We start from the raw sequence: 13,056 nt of genomic DNA, 5'->3' as shown, positions 1-13,056 counted from the left end.
TATCCGTGGTGAGCAACAGACTTGCCCGCTGCTCAGTGGCCCCTCTGGACTCTCGAAGCCTCCACCCCATAGTTGGGGTGGGGAGTGGGCAGACCCTTGAGAACAAAATAGAGGGCAGCTCACTCCCATGGGGACAAAGCCAGGCCGGGGCCCCGGATGCCTGCCTAGCTCTACGCATGTTTACCCGTCTGATAAGCCCCACCACCCGCCCGTCCTGGGCTGAGTGAGTAAAGGAGTAGAGAACAGTCTGTATGGAAAGAAGCATCGGGACTCGGACAAGCGCCTTCACATTACTGTCCTACAAATATTCACTGTCTGTCACACACCAAGCGCTGGGTCACAGCAAGCTGAGGGACGCCCACTCTGGCAGGAGAGTCAGGCGTGGAAAAGGTGCAGTCCCGTTGACAGACATTTTTTGGACGCCTGCTAAGTGGCAGGCACTGGGCTGGACAGATAGAAAAAAGGGGCAAAACGGAAAATGATGTAACCTTTGCCCTCATGGAGCACGTCGCATCGTGGGGAGGGACAGATGCGAAACTCATCACTGGGCAAATAATGACCTAATTGCAGTTGGGATAAGTAATCTGAAGAGCTGCAGAATTCTGTGAAAGTGTGTGAAAGGGCAACCAAAGAGAATCTGAAGCTGTGCCGTCCAGCGGGGCTGCGGCCAAGTACGTACGCATCGCTCTTGAGTTCCAGAAATGAGGCTCATCTCAATTAAGATGTGCCATTAGCGCAGGATACACACCGGATTTCCAAGACTTGGTGCCAAAAAGATGTAAAGCATGTCGATAATTTTTTATATTAAGTTCACACCGAAATGATAATGTCTTGGAGAGGTGGGGTTAAATACAATAGATTCCCTAAAATGAACTTTACCTGTTTCCATTTTTCTTTTTTAAGGTGGCTACTAAAATTGTTAAGTTATTCTTTTTTTGGCTCACTGGCCTAGAAGATCCAAATATACATCCCTGATCAAGAAGCATTCTATGGCCCTTTAGCTTGAAAATCCCAGAGAGATGGGAAGGAGATGGAAATGTGTCTACGCCACTAGCTCTGTCCTTTGGGTGTGGAGATCTCACAAAGGGAATAGACGGGGTTTCTCAAACCTCAGGGCTATAGAGTCGGATAATCCTCCGTTGTGAGGGGCTGTTCTGTGCTTTGTAGGCTGTCCAGCAGCACCCCTCAACACCCTAGATGCCATTAGCACCCCTCCCCTGGTTATGACCACCCAGACTGTCTCCAGACATTGCCAACTGCCCCAGGGGGTAAGATTGCCCCCAGTTGAGAACCAGCCTACTAGACCAATGCTGGACCAGATGAGGTCAATGGTTATTCCACATTAGAATCACCAGGTGGTCATGCAACCCGCCCAGGCCAGACGCCCTAGCATCTCTGGGAGTGGAGTCTGGGAAGCACATTTTGTTAAGCTCCCTGAATGGTTCTGATGTGCAGACCTGACTGAGAACCTCATACAGGATGCTGCTTGACAGGCGGCGTGTTCCCTGCCTGCGTCCTTCACTTTAAGAGGTGAGGAGGTGTTTGCCCTGTAGGCCCACTACTTTCACACCCGGTCAGCTGATGCTGAAGGGCAGCTACGAGCTCTAAAGACAGGTATGCTCGGGTCTGTTACTTTGCCAAGGATTCGCTTTGCGACCTGGGGAGCGCACTGGTAAAATGCCACTGGTGAACTGGACACAGTAATCCCCAGCTCCCAGGTTCATTTCAGAATGAAAGAGGTCGTGCACGTAAAGCCCTCAGGACAGAGCTTGACAGCTGCTTCAGAGCCGGAGAGCCTGAATCCAAACCCAGCTCTGCCGTGTATGGGCTACGAGACCTTGGGAAGTGACTAAGCCCTCTAAACCTGCTACCTCACCTGTTAAGGAGGGAAAACTACCGTCCCTAACTCACAGGGCCTGGGGAAAAGTGAGTGAGTAATCATACATGCCGAGCATTATCCTTAGACCAGTCCCCAGCAGAGATGATTGGCCCCTCATAGGTCTTACCACTTTTTGGGGTAGCTTAAGTTTTTACTGCAAACTCTCGTTCAGTTACACAGAAAGAATTTGCAAGTAGCTCACCTGTGAGGATCTTTGCAAAGTGGATTTTTGCAATTTTCACCAGATTTCACCAGGATCTTTGCAAAGTGGATTCCAAGCTGAGCTCCCAGGAGTGCATCCCTGCCAGTACTGAAGGGCTGGCCACCATGGAAGCGACCACCTCCGGTAGGATCCAAGGGCTTCAAATCCTGGGCGGCTCTCACGGCTCCAGGTCCCAGGACCACTCCCGTGGTCCGCAGCATCAAAGCAGGTACACTATGCCCTCCTCCCTGCCCACCTGGCCCCCAAGGTCACACCTGTATGTCTGGTGGTGGGCCCCATCCTAGCACACAGAGACGAGTGGGGGGTCCTTTCTTTTCTTCTTATATTTGGAAGACCGGCTTGAAAGAATGGGGATCTCTCAGGAAATGGAGAGCGTTGGGAAGATTTTGAGTGACCATAAATGTCAACAGCGCATCGGCTGGTGCCTGTCAGTTTGCTTTGCTAGTCTTCCCCACCTGAATATAAGCCCCTCGAGGACAGGACCGGGGTCTGGTCCACTTCTATGTGGCTAAGGTGTGTCGCACGCCTGGCACTTAGTGACTATCTGGTGGATGGAGAATGACAAGCTGTTCTGATGACAGAGGCTCTTGGAACAAGTTCCTGATCATGGGAAAGCAAACTCTTTTACTCCGTTGTGCGTATCCTTAAATGCACGTGCTTCCTTTACCCCAGGCTGAACGTGAGTGGAGATTTGCGAAACGCTAGCTTGTGCAGCGAAGGTGTTGTGAAAGAGAGCCGGAGCTTTAGGAACAAATGGTCTGAATGTTTGACTCGGGTTCTCCCTGACTGTGTGTTATGCACTCACCCAGCCTTGATGCCTCCTCCAGCACGTTGGGAGACTCAAGGCAGCCTCACAGGGTTGCTGAAATGATCCAAAGCGGTGATGTGCTCAGTACCTTCTCCCCAGACGGCGTGCGAGGAGGCGGGGAGGCCGTGAGCCCTGATAAATGTCAGCAGCTGGGCTGCCTCATTCAACCCGAAACCCACTTCTCTGTTTCTTCTTGCCCAGAGGTTTTTCTGAATAATCCAGGCACTTGACCTTAAGCCTTCCCTTACTGATACCAAAACCACTGCTTCCCGACGCCAGCTGTACACTAGGATTATTGAGGGGGGGGTGGGGGAGGTCATCCTAAAACACCATCTGGGGCCGTGACCCGGCAGTCAGCATTTTCTTAAAGACCCCCTGGGGATTGCGGTGCTTAGCGCAGGTGGAGATGCGCTCGTCCAAACAGACAGCAGAAGTCGAGTTCTCACTCGTAGCTCTACCCGTAACTGCTGGAAGCATGAAAACCAATAAAAGAATGGATCTTAGGTGCTGGCGTGGCTCCCCCGTGATGGGGAGGGAGGGGACGGCAAGGGTGCAGATTGGGTCTGTGGACCAGTGGTCATGTGGTGGGAGTCTCTGTCCCCATCCTTGGTCCCGACCTCATGGCAGGGGGTCAGAAAGAACCTCAGTGCTGGCCACGTGCTCCAGGACTAACTCTGAGCCTGACTAGCCAGGTGCCTTAGGACAAGACACCTGTCTCTCTGAGAGAGTGTGTGTGTGTGTACGTGTCTGTGCCCTTGTGTGTGATGCCAATAGGTGGTTAAATTTCAATGAGAAAAGGGCTATAAAAATTTTTGCACAAAATAAGTCTCTTTCACCTCCCTGTGCATTTCTTTGCACCTTCCCATGAATCTATAATTATTTCAAAATAAAAGGTGTTAATAAATAAATCAACAGATCTATTTTCACCTCATCTTTGTGTGGCCAGGCTGTCAGCAATTAAAGGATCGTGCCGTAAGAGGCCTTACAGCACCTCCCTGGCACTCTGCGTGTGCGAAAAAGCTCTATGGTGATGGTGGTGGTGATGATGATGGTGATGGTGGCAGCAGTGATGAAGTAGAGAACAGTTTGTATATATACATACCGATCTAATATCAATGGTATATCTGTGGTTGATACAGATATATATATAGTCTAGGGGGGAAGTACCAACCATAATCTCTGGTGGTGGGATTATTACCGGTGGTCATGGGATCACACATTGGTTCTCTTTTTAGTACTCTTCTAAATATTCCACACTTCTTGCGTGAACACATGGAACTTCTACGAGTGTTTCAGTGGAGGCAGCTCTACCCGAAGAAATAGAAAACGGATGCTTTCGTTCACGGAGAGAAGCCGAGAGTCTATTTTGACCAAGTGGAAATTGAGTACAAATGTGGATAAAGAAGAAGAAAGAGTAAGAGGTGAACAACCTGCTTTGCACGATCCCTTCACGCCCAGAGGCCCGCCTGATGACGTTGGTACCTCGCTGCGGTGGCTCGCAACCCTGGCTGCAGAGCAGACTCCCCTGAGGAGCTTGTAGAAACACGCCACCTGGTCCCACCAGAGACCAACGGAATGGGAGCCCTTGGGAACAGGACGCAAGCACCGGGAGGTCATCCTACAACAGAGGGGTGGGCACACGGCCCCCTGGGTTTGTTCTCACCCCGTGTGGAAGGCCAGTGAACCCCCGGAACAGACAGCAGAGACAAGAAATGAAACGCACTGGAAATAGATGTATTTCTCCTTAATCCCGTCTTCCTTATGTCACTGAGTGGCCCTTATTCAGACGCTGAGCTGTCCCTAGCCTGACGGTTTCTCCCATGCCCACCCCACCCCTGTCCTAGAGCCCCATGCCCAAGGAAGGGAAGGAGAAGCCACTCGCAGGGTGCTCCGGGCACCCGCAAGAGCCCAACGTGAATTATTCATCACCCCCCACCTCACATCATGCTCTCAAGATGGAGCCTGCAGAGCCGACACAAAGTCCAAAAATGTGGGAAAGTTTATTTATTTCTCTAAAACATTCCTGATTTGTAATGTGCTTCTAAAAATGTTCTAGCTGACCCAGCCCCTGCTATACTTAGCCACAGCATTTAAAGAAATGTTCCTTACACTTTATAAGGCGGGCGATGAAACGCATGGATTCAGGAAGAGCTGCTCCCCAGTCTGGTCCCTTTGTCCCCGGGAGAGGGGTGGAGCCTCTCCTTGATCAACAGGCGTGCTCTTGGTGCTGGGGTGGGGGGAGGGCAGAAATGAAGAGTTTTATTCATTCCCAAGGCCTCTGAGTTCACTATGGCTGGACGGCCAGCCCTGGGAAGCTCCTTGTAAGCTCCTGGGCAAGGCGAAGAAACACCAAAGGACTCGCCCTCCTGGGCTCGTGAAAATCGCTGTCCTGTGGTTTCCTAGGATCCCCTGCTGCGTGTGGCGGCTTATTTTGCTTTGGGTTTTGTGTTCAAACGATTGGATCATCTCAAGAGATATAACACTGCAAGGAAGAGATGAAAATGGCTGCCAGCCTGCCCGGGAGGAAGAGCTGAAGAAGTTTGCCCAGGAGGAGTTACGGGATGCGAGCCGCGTCGTGGGCTCACAAATGGGCTTGTAAAACAAGAGTGTTTAGATTAGAGGCTACGTCTATATACAGAGACAAGACCTCCCGTTGACCGAATGCCTCCCACATGCCAGATATTTTACGTGTGTATATTAACTAATTTAATTCTGACGGCTGCCCGACGCAGAAGGCATCATGATTAGTCCCATTTTGCAGACGAGAACCGGGTCAGGTGCTGTCCGAGGAATTCACGCCCGTCATTAAATGTACTCCTTTCAGCAGCTCGATGAGGCAGTTACTAACGTCGCCCCCATTTGTACAGGTGAGAGAGTTAAGGCCCAGAAGGGTTAAGTCATCTGCTGATGTCACACAGCAAGTCAGAGCAGAGCTGGGTTATTATTCTCTGTCTGGCGGGCTCACTGTTGACAAGGCTAACATACCCCTCCCCACCTTCATCTGAACTTCAAATTACTGAATGGTAATGAGTCAATAAGACATTAATGAGAGGGGTTTTCCTCACTTGTAGGTGTGTCTAGAGAGACCTGTGGGACAGTAGAAGGTGACCACTACCTGGGAAAGAACTGTGGTCCCAGGATGCTGGGGAGACAGGACATGTGTCATATCCACCTTGCCCAGTATGAGGGCCTGAGTCAGGCTTTAAACTTGGTGTTGTCCAAGGTGACATGGTCTCGTGGACAGCAGGGCATCTTCCCCACTCTTCCCAGAGGGCCTGACCTCCGGCCGAGACACTTCCTTCGTGTCCCTTCCCTGGACTCCGGCTGGAGGATGCCCTCACCAGCGTGTGGGACACACATTCTGGAAGAGTAACACAGCATCAGTTGCGCTCCTCGCACTAGCCAGGAAGGAGTAACTTTGTTTTAAATGCTCAGCAAATGGACACAAACTATGTACAGTCATCGCAGCCCCCAGCAACTCAGCAAGTCCTTTCCAGGCTCAGAGGTGAGAAGGCGGAGACTGTACGGCCAGGGCCAGGGCCCTCGGGAGCTAAATCCAGTCTCTGCCCACCCAAGAGGCTCTCAGGCTAGAGTCTAGAACCACCTTCTCCCGGAAGCTTGCCAGACGGGAGAATCCAATCTCTGTGAGAATGCCAGATGCAGCCGCCGGTATTGTGCCAGACATCCTGGTCTTGGCCCTTGGACATCAACAGTGTGGTCCGGGCAGCTGCCACCAACTGGCCCCAGAGGCAGAACCCTCCACTGTGCTGGCCTTGCTCTGTTTGCCTCGGTCCCAGCCTGTTGCATTCTCTACCCCTCTCTGCCCCAGCAGGCTGAGCCCTGTGGACTGTATCACCTGGGCTCCCTGTAGGCTGGACTCCTGTAGGCTGGACTCCTGGTGGGGTTTAGCCGATCAGAGGTGTCAACGTGAGGCTGGAAGGCAGAAGAGGAGAGAAGTCGGGTCATTCTCCTCGGCTCCTGCCCGCGCCAGCACTGCGGTCACATCTACACTCACTCCACCTACTCCCCTGTAAGTAGTCCCTCCAACCAGGTCTTTTCCAGTGGTTCATCTAAGTAGGTTTCTGTTTCCTGCTGGAACCCTGGTTCACGCCAATGGGAAGAGGAGGTTGGGACTGAATCTTTGCCCCGGTGCCTACCCTTTGCCCGCCCCTGTCACTGCCAGGGTAAATGAAGACACCTGAGTTGATAATGTCCCCCCAGTCCCCAGTACTTAGGATAGGCCCTCCCACCTCCCTCTCTCCAGCCACCTTCCAGGGGAAGAAGTGAATTTTCCACTTGGTCTCATCTGCCCACCACAGTGTACACCCTGGGTTTGAATCCACATCTGGCCTATGAGCCACTTGTGTGGTTTTCCCAGGGCAGTTGGCAACTGGATGCCACTGGAAGAGACAGACCCTCCCAGTTGGGCCCAGGCCCCACCACTCCCTGTGGACCCCTCTAGGTCACTGTACAATCTATGGGATCTGTCTGACCCTGCAGAACCCCAAGTCTGGGGCGTCTGGATAAAGACAAGTGTAGACGAGAACTTGACACTTGGCTATTCAGGCATAAAAACTGCTTGAAATGTGGATAAAAAGAATTTTACTTTTCCAACAAACTCATGTTCTTCAATTTTAATAATAAACTTGGTTTATTATCATGGGTTTTTTTTGCAGTACGCGGGCCTCTCACTGTTGTGGCCTGTCCCATTGGGGAGCACAGGCTCCGGACGCGCAGGCTCAGTGGCCATGGCTCACGGGCCCGGCCGCTCCGCGGCATGTGGGATCTTCCCGGACCGGGGCACGAACCCGCGTCCCCTGCATCGGCAGGCGGACTCTCAACCACTGCGCCACCAGGGAAGCCTATCATGTGTATTTTTGACTCGATGGAACAACCCCTGCATCATGGAAGCAAGACCCCAGCCACCATGAAGATGGGAAGTACACCGAGTCGTGGCTCTCACGTGGGTGCAGCCCGGGCGGATGGGCTCTGGCCTTCAGCTGCAACAATAACATCACATGTGGCTAATTCATTAACCCACACATGCATAGATGCTGACCCCTCTTCACGAAATGGTAGAGACCACGGGGTGGGCCTCTTTCCAGAGAGATGCGGCTGTTTTGGAAAATGGCAAAACACATCCTGTTCCAATTCTGGAAACCTTATGGGGCGTGTAAGACCCAGGAGGCCATCAGCCTCCACAAGAGGCAGGTAACATCCACGAGCAGACAAAGCAAAAGGCCTTTTTGAAGCCCCTTGCAAAAGTTGGGAAGGTAAAGGTCTCAGGTGGGTATGTCTTCCAAGATTCTTTTGTAAAGTCCTTGTTAGTTTCACTATAATAGTGCAAAAAACTAAATTATTCCTTGTTCAAATCATATAGGAAAACAAAATCTCTCCCAAAGTACCAATACTTGTGTAAATCTAAAGGGATTCAGCACTTGATCTGAGTTTATCTGTCCCAGCTATGCAATGAAGGTGAATTTCTGACCATTTGTGTGTGTAGAACATATATACACACATGCATGTATGTATATACATACACACGTATACATATATGTACACATACACATTTATCACTGCACATACACCTGCCATATCCCCTGTTATGATCAGTGCACTCATAAGTGTGTGTGTATGTGTGTGTGTGTGTGTGTGTGTGTGTGAGATCAAGGCTTAAACCAGCGATCATCTACAGGAACCAGAATCTGTTCCCTTTGTTTAGAGGAGAACGCTGAGGCATCCTTCAGATTGCCAAAGAACAGGACGATTTGGTTGCTCTTAGTTTACTTGAAATCTAGGTGATTTTGTTTTTATTAAGAGTAGAAACCTTTCCTTGCTCTCATTGATCCGTAATTTGGAGCACATGACTAAACTGGAACATTAGAACAGCTGTTTGGATTGCTAAGTGCCACAGCCCCTCTCTCTCTCCAGTAGGAAGGAAAACACGTGGAATTGTATAGAATCCATAGAAATGACCCCACTGTCTGTTTCTCTTTGCTTTCCTAAACCAGATGAATGTGGGGATTAGGTAACAGAATTCCTCTTTATGTATGTATAAACACCCTTACAAAGTAATACATACTCCTGCCTTTTTTTTCTTTGCCATAAAAATAATGTTTATGGAACTTTTTGGAACTATAACTCTAAGATAAATGACAGTATTTTTTAAAATGACAGTATTCGATTATTTGTTTCTCCAGAAAACAGGCATCATAACTTAACAAAACACACAAGATCTCAAATCAAACATAAAAAGAAAACATTAAAAATACACCCTACACAGCAGAATCTTCATCTTATTGCCGACATTCGGGCAGCATCCACCAGGCCTGGGGTTTTCGGCTCCTACCCTCCAGTCCATGTTTGTGTACCCTCCCTCGGAAGCCAGAGCCTCCAGAGACACTGTTGGGGTTCCGAGATATAATCCCAGGCTCCCCTTTCTTATTACACTGTTTGTTTATCCCCCCCCACCCCAGTAATCCACTGAACCAGTCACTGAGAGGTTAATGAAAAAACAACTTTATTCACAGAGGCTGAGATTTCGGGATAACAAAATATCGAATGACGGCCCTTCCACCACATTTTAAGTTAATCACAGTGATCCTGGATCTCAACAATAGGATCTCATCAAAGTTCTTAACATCAAGGACCCTGAAGCTCGCCCGCCAAAGTGTTCCCACCAGCCCGGGCAGAAAGCGGTCATGGATGCACGTGTGGGTCGGTAGCACACGCCTTCAGGATGAATTCTCAGTAAGTCGGCTCTGTGCCTACTGGTTATTAAATTATTCTGCCTGTCCAAAATATCCAACATATTAACCAACAGGCTCTCCTGATGTAAAGTTTGTGTTCATTTTTATATGTCCTGGAAACTGCTCTAAAAAATTCAGAGACTGTCTCCACCTCCCTCCAAGAACTCATGGCTTATTGTGCTTTTCCCACATCAGATAAAATTAAAGTAACTTGGAGGTTCAGGAAATCAAGTTTCAGAACCACCAAAACAACCCAAAGAGAGATACCATAAGAGGTTAGATGCATTTCCCAAAAGTTTCAAGCTGTACCGGGCTGTGAAAAATCTCAATTTTCATAACCAGATCTTTGTCTCAGCCCCCTGCCTTCCCGCCCACCCCTCACACCAGACTTCCAGTCACCCCCATAGGTGTTTATTTAGCTGCAGGCTCTGGGCCTGCCTGGTTGGGGCTTAGAGGGAGGAGCCAGTTGCTGTCGGCTGGGAAGCCTCCCACCAAGCCTCCTGTTCCTTGGGGTCCAGAGAGCCGCCTCCACAGACACCAGTGGGCTCCCTTACTCTTGCTGGCACTAACCCATCTCTCCCTCTACTTGCTTTCCATGTGTTTGTTTCACCCAACTCTTTTGATTAAAAGTAGTCCTTCACTACACAATTCTGGAAAATGTAGGAACAGTCAAGGCTAGATCTTGAAAAAAAACCATGGAAGTGGAAAATCTTCCGCTGTCTTAGACACCTTCGCTCCCCCTCACACACTTCCGGTGTCTCCAGAAATCTTTCGACCCCTTAAACAAAAAAGCAAAGAGATAGGAGGATGGCTATTGCTGATACCATGCGTTGGAGAACATGTGTATTGATTAACAAGCTATCATAATGCAACAAAATGCTAAATGATATAGAGTGCACGTTCTTAATAGAAGTTGTTAATACAGATGTTTTCAGAGGGCAATCCTTACAGTAAAAAGAATCAAGCATTTTAGCCAAAGAATATAGCATGTTCCTTTTACTATCTAGAAAGGAAAAGAGAAAAATTCTCCCTGGACTTCAGGGACAAACCCAGCTGTGAACACCCATCACCCCGACGAGCTCAAAGCCAAGGCCCAGGCCACAGTGACAACCGAGCTGGTGATGGTCAGACCGTGGCTCTCAGATATAAAGGACCACACTGCGGCCATGTATCTGCCCTCGGGTTGTCTGGGCCCTCCCGTTCCCCAGACACGCAGGGCCTGTCTGGGTAGCCAGTGGGACTGACCTAAGGTCAAGGCATTTTCCTGCTCCCACAGTAGGAGGTCTGAGATGCCCAAGTCCCAGCGTGGGCAATGTCTTTTAAATCTCCGAAGCTGCTCCCGGTTCTGGGAAGGTCCGCCTCGCAGGAGGCAGGGGAGTGTGCCCATCCCTGCGCAGAGGTTGCTAATACTTCCCAGGAGTCGGCAGAGGAAATCATTTAAAAAAAAAACACGCGACTTCTTCCTCCAGCGGTGGGAGTCCTGGTTGCTCACAAGAAGCTCAGACCAGGGCAGGGGAAAGATCAGGCACTGTTTGCTTTACTGGAAATGAAGCACCGTGTCGGGGAGCTGCAGAGGGAAATAGGAGAGGAAAGGGATCCCGAGCTGGTAAAAGCCGCCCTGGACGTGCGGGTCGAGCATCAGGGAAGCGTTGAAAGGTGGACGGAGGCCGGAGGAGGTGGCCAGAAGCGAGGCGCCCAGACAGCCGCCGGGCCCCTGCTTGGCGCCCCCCAGGAGCTCGCCCCCTCCAGCCGGCTTTTGCCCCTGCCGTCCCGCCAGGATGCTGTCTATGCTGAAGCTCTTGGACTTGTCCGAGCTCTTCGGAGAACTGCGGGAGGCGGGGCGCGGAGGGGACCGCGAGCCATCCACCGTGCGCGCGGGCTGGCCGGCGGCCACGGCCGCTGCGCCCTGGAGCGCGTCGCCTGCGTCCCCAGAGGGCGACGCGGGCCTGGGCCAGTGGAGGGACGCCGGAGGAGAGGAGCCTTCCCGGAGGGGCGAGGGGCGCGCAGGCGCTCCCTCGTGGATGGGGGTCGCGGGGCGGGGACGCGCTCCCCCTCTCCCCACCTCCGGCTGCGCTTCTGCGCCGCGCTCCTGCAGCTCGGTGCGGGCCCGCTTGGCCTCCGGGGCTCCGGGGCCCGGCTTGGGCTTCCTCTTCCGGCGCCGGTAGTTGCCATTCTCGAACATATCCAGGCAGCGAGGGTCCAGCGTCCAGTAGCTGCCCTTGCCGGGCCGTCCTTTCTCGCGGGGCACCTTGACGAAGCAGTCGTTGAGCGAGAGGTTGTGACGGATGCTGTTCTGCCAGCCCTGTCGGTTATCCTGGTAGAAAGGGAAGCGGTCCATGATGAACTGGTAGATGCCGTTGAGCGTGACCCTCTGCTCGGGCGCATCCTGGATCGCCATGGCTATGAGCGCGATGTAGCTGTAGGGCGGCTTCTGGGGGGGCTCCACCCGGCCCGAGGCCGCCAGAGCGGCCGCGGGGGCGAAGGCCAGAGGCAACCCGGGTCTCTCGGGGCCGTACAGATAGAGCATGGGAGAGGCGGCCAGAGCAGGCAGCCGGGGACTGAAGAGGTGGCTCATGGCGAGTGGGAGCCCGCGCTGCGCTCCGGCGTCGCAGGCGACCCAGGCGGCTTAGGGACTGTGCCCCGCGCCGCCGCAAGGGCCCTCCAGGGGAGCCTGCCCTGCGCCTGCCTCCCGCTCTGCCGCTCTCCCCGGCGGCTCGGGGCTCTGTCCCTTCTTCATGGCTTTAAAAATGTTAAATAATTGTTGTAAGTTTGCTATTATATGTTGACTTAGCGCTGGAAAATAAATTGTCTATGATAAACAGTCGCTGTGTTCTCAGCCCACCCACATTAATTAAAATTTCATTGCTGAAAAACTCCAAGCTTTTCCCTCCACGTGTCTTTTTGATACCAGCCAATCGGTTTCGGGGTTATTCCTTCATTTGTTTATAGAATTAGTCTGTTGATAAGTCCGCCCACCCAAGTTGAATCAAGCTGTGTTTATTTGGAAAAATTTCCGGGCACCCAATATATAAACGCACTGATCTGATGTTTGAAATATCACGTCCACCCCTTGACGCTGTAAGCACACACAGTCAGTGAGGCAGGATGTGGATCGCGGTGGCTCAGAGCGGGGTCTGCCAGGCCAGGAAGGAGAGGTGGGGGTGGGAGGGGCGCAGGGGTGAGTTTTACCTCTGGCCTGGGGGAGCCCCGAAATCCCATGGCCTCCCACAAAAGATCTTTTCTTCTCCCAGGCTTAGTAGGAAACGTAGAGATGACACAGTCTCATAAAATGCCTTCTGAGGTCTTTTAAGAGCTCTTAGATATTTTGGCGGGGGAGAGGAGATAGATGGGAGTCTGATTAGAAGAGGATGCAGCCCTCCTTGGAGAGAGCCTTGGG

The 13,056-nt window shown here is 51.7% G+C and overlaps 1 protein-coding gene across 1 annotated transcript; it reads right to left on the bottom strand.

Annotated features, from left to right (window-relative positions):
- Positions 1-9,413: 9,413 nt before the first annotated feature.
- On the bottom strand, positions 9,414-12,467 carry FOXL1 (forkhead box L1). Its single transcript, XM_024735477.1, has one exon. It carries the CDS (start codon positions 12,232-12,234, stop codon positions 11,197-11,199), a length of 1,038 nt encoding a protein of 345 aa, XP_024591245.1. The 5' UTR covers positions 12,235-12,467; the 3' UTR covers positions 9,414-11,196.
- Between the last annotated feature and the right edge of the window lie 589 nt (positions 12,468-13,056).

This window comes from Neophocaena asiaeorientalis, unplaced genomic scaffold (genome assembly GCF_003031525.2).
Source record: "Neophocaena asiaeorientalis asiaeorientalis breed wild unplaced genomic scaffold, Neophocaena_asiaeorientalis_V1.1 scaffold40, whole genome shotgun sequence".
Classification (NCBI taxonomy): domain Eukaryota; kingdom Metazoa; phylum Chordata; class Mammalia; order Artiodactyla; family Phocoenidae; genus Neophocaena; species Neophocaena asiaeorientalis.
The sequence above is the reverse complement of the archived record's forward strand: the minus strand, read 5'-3'. Positions and strand labels throughout refer to the sequence as shown.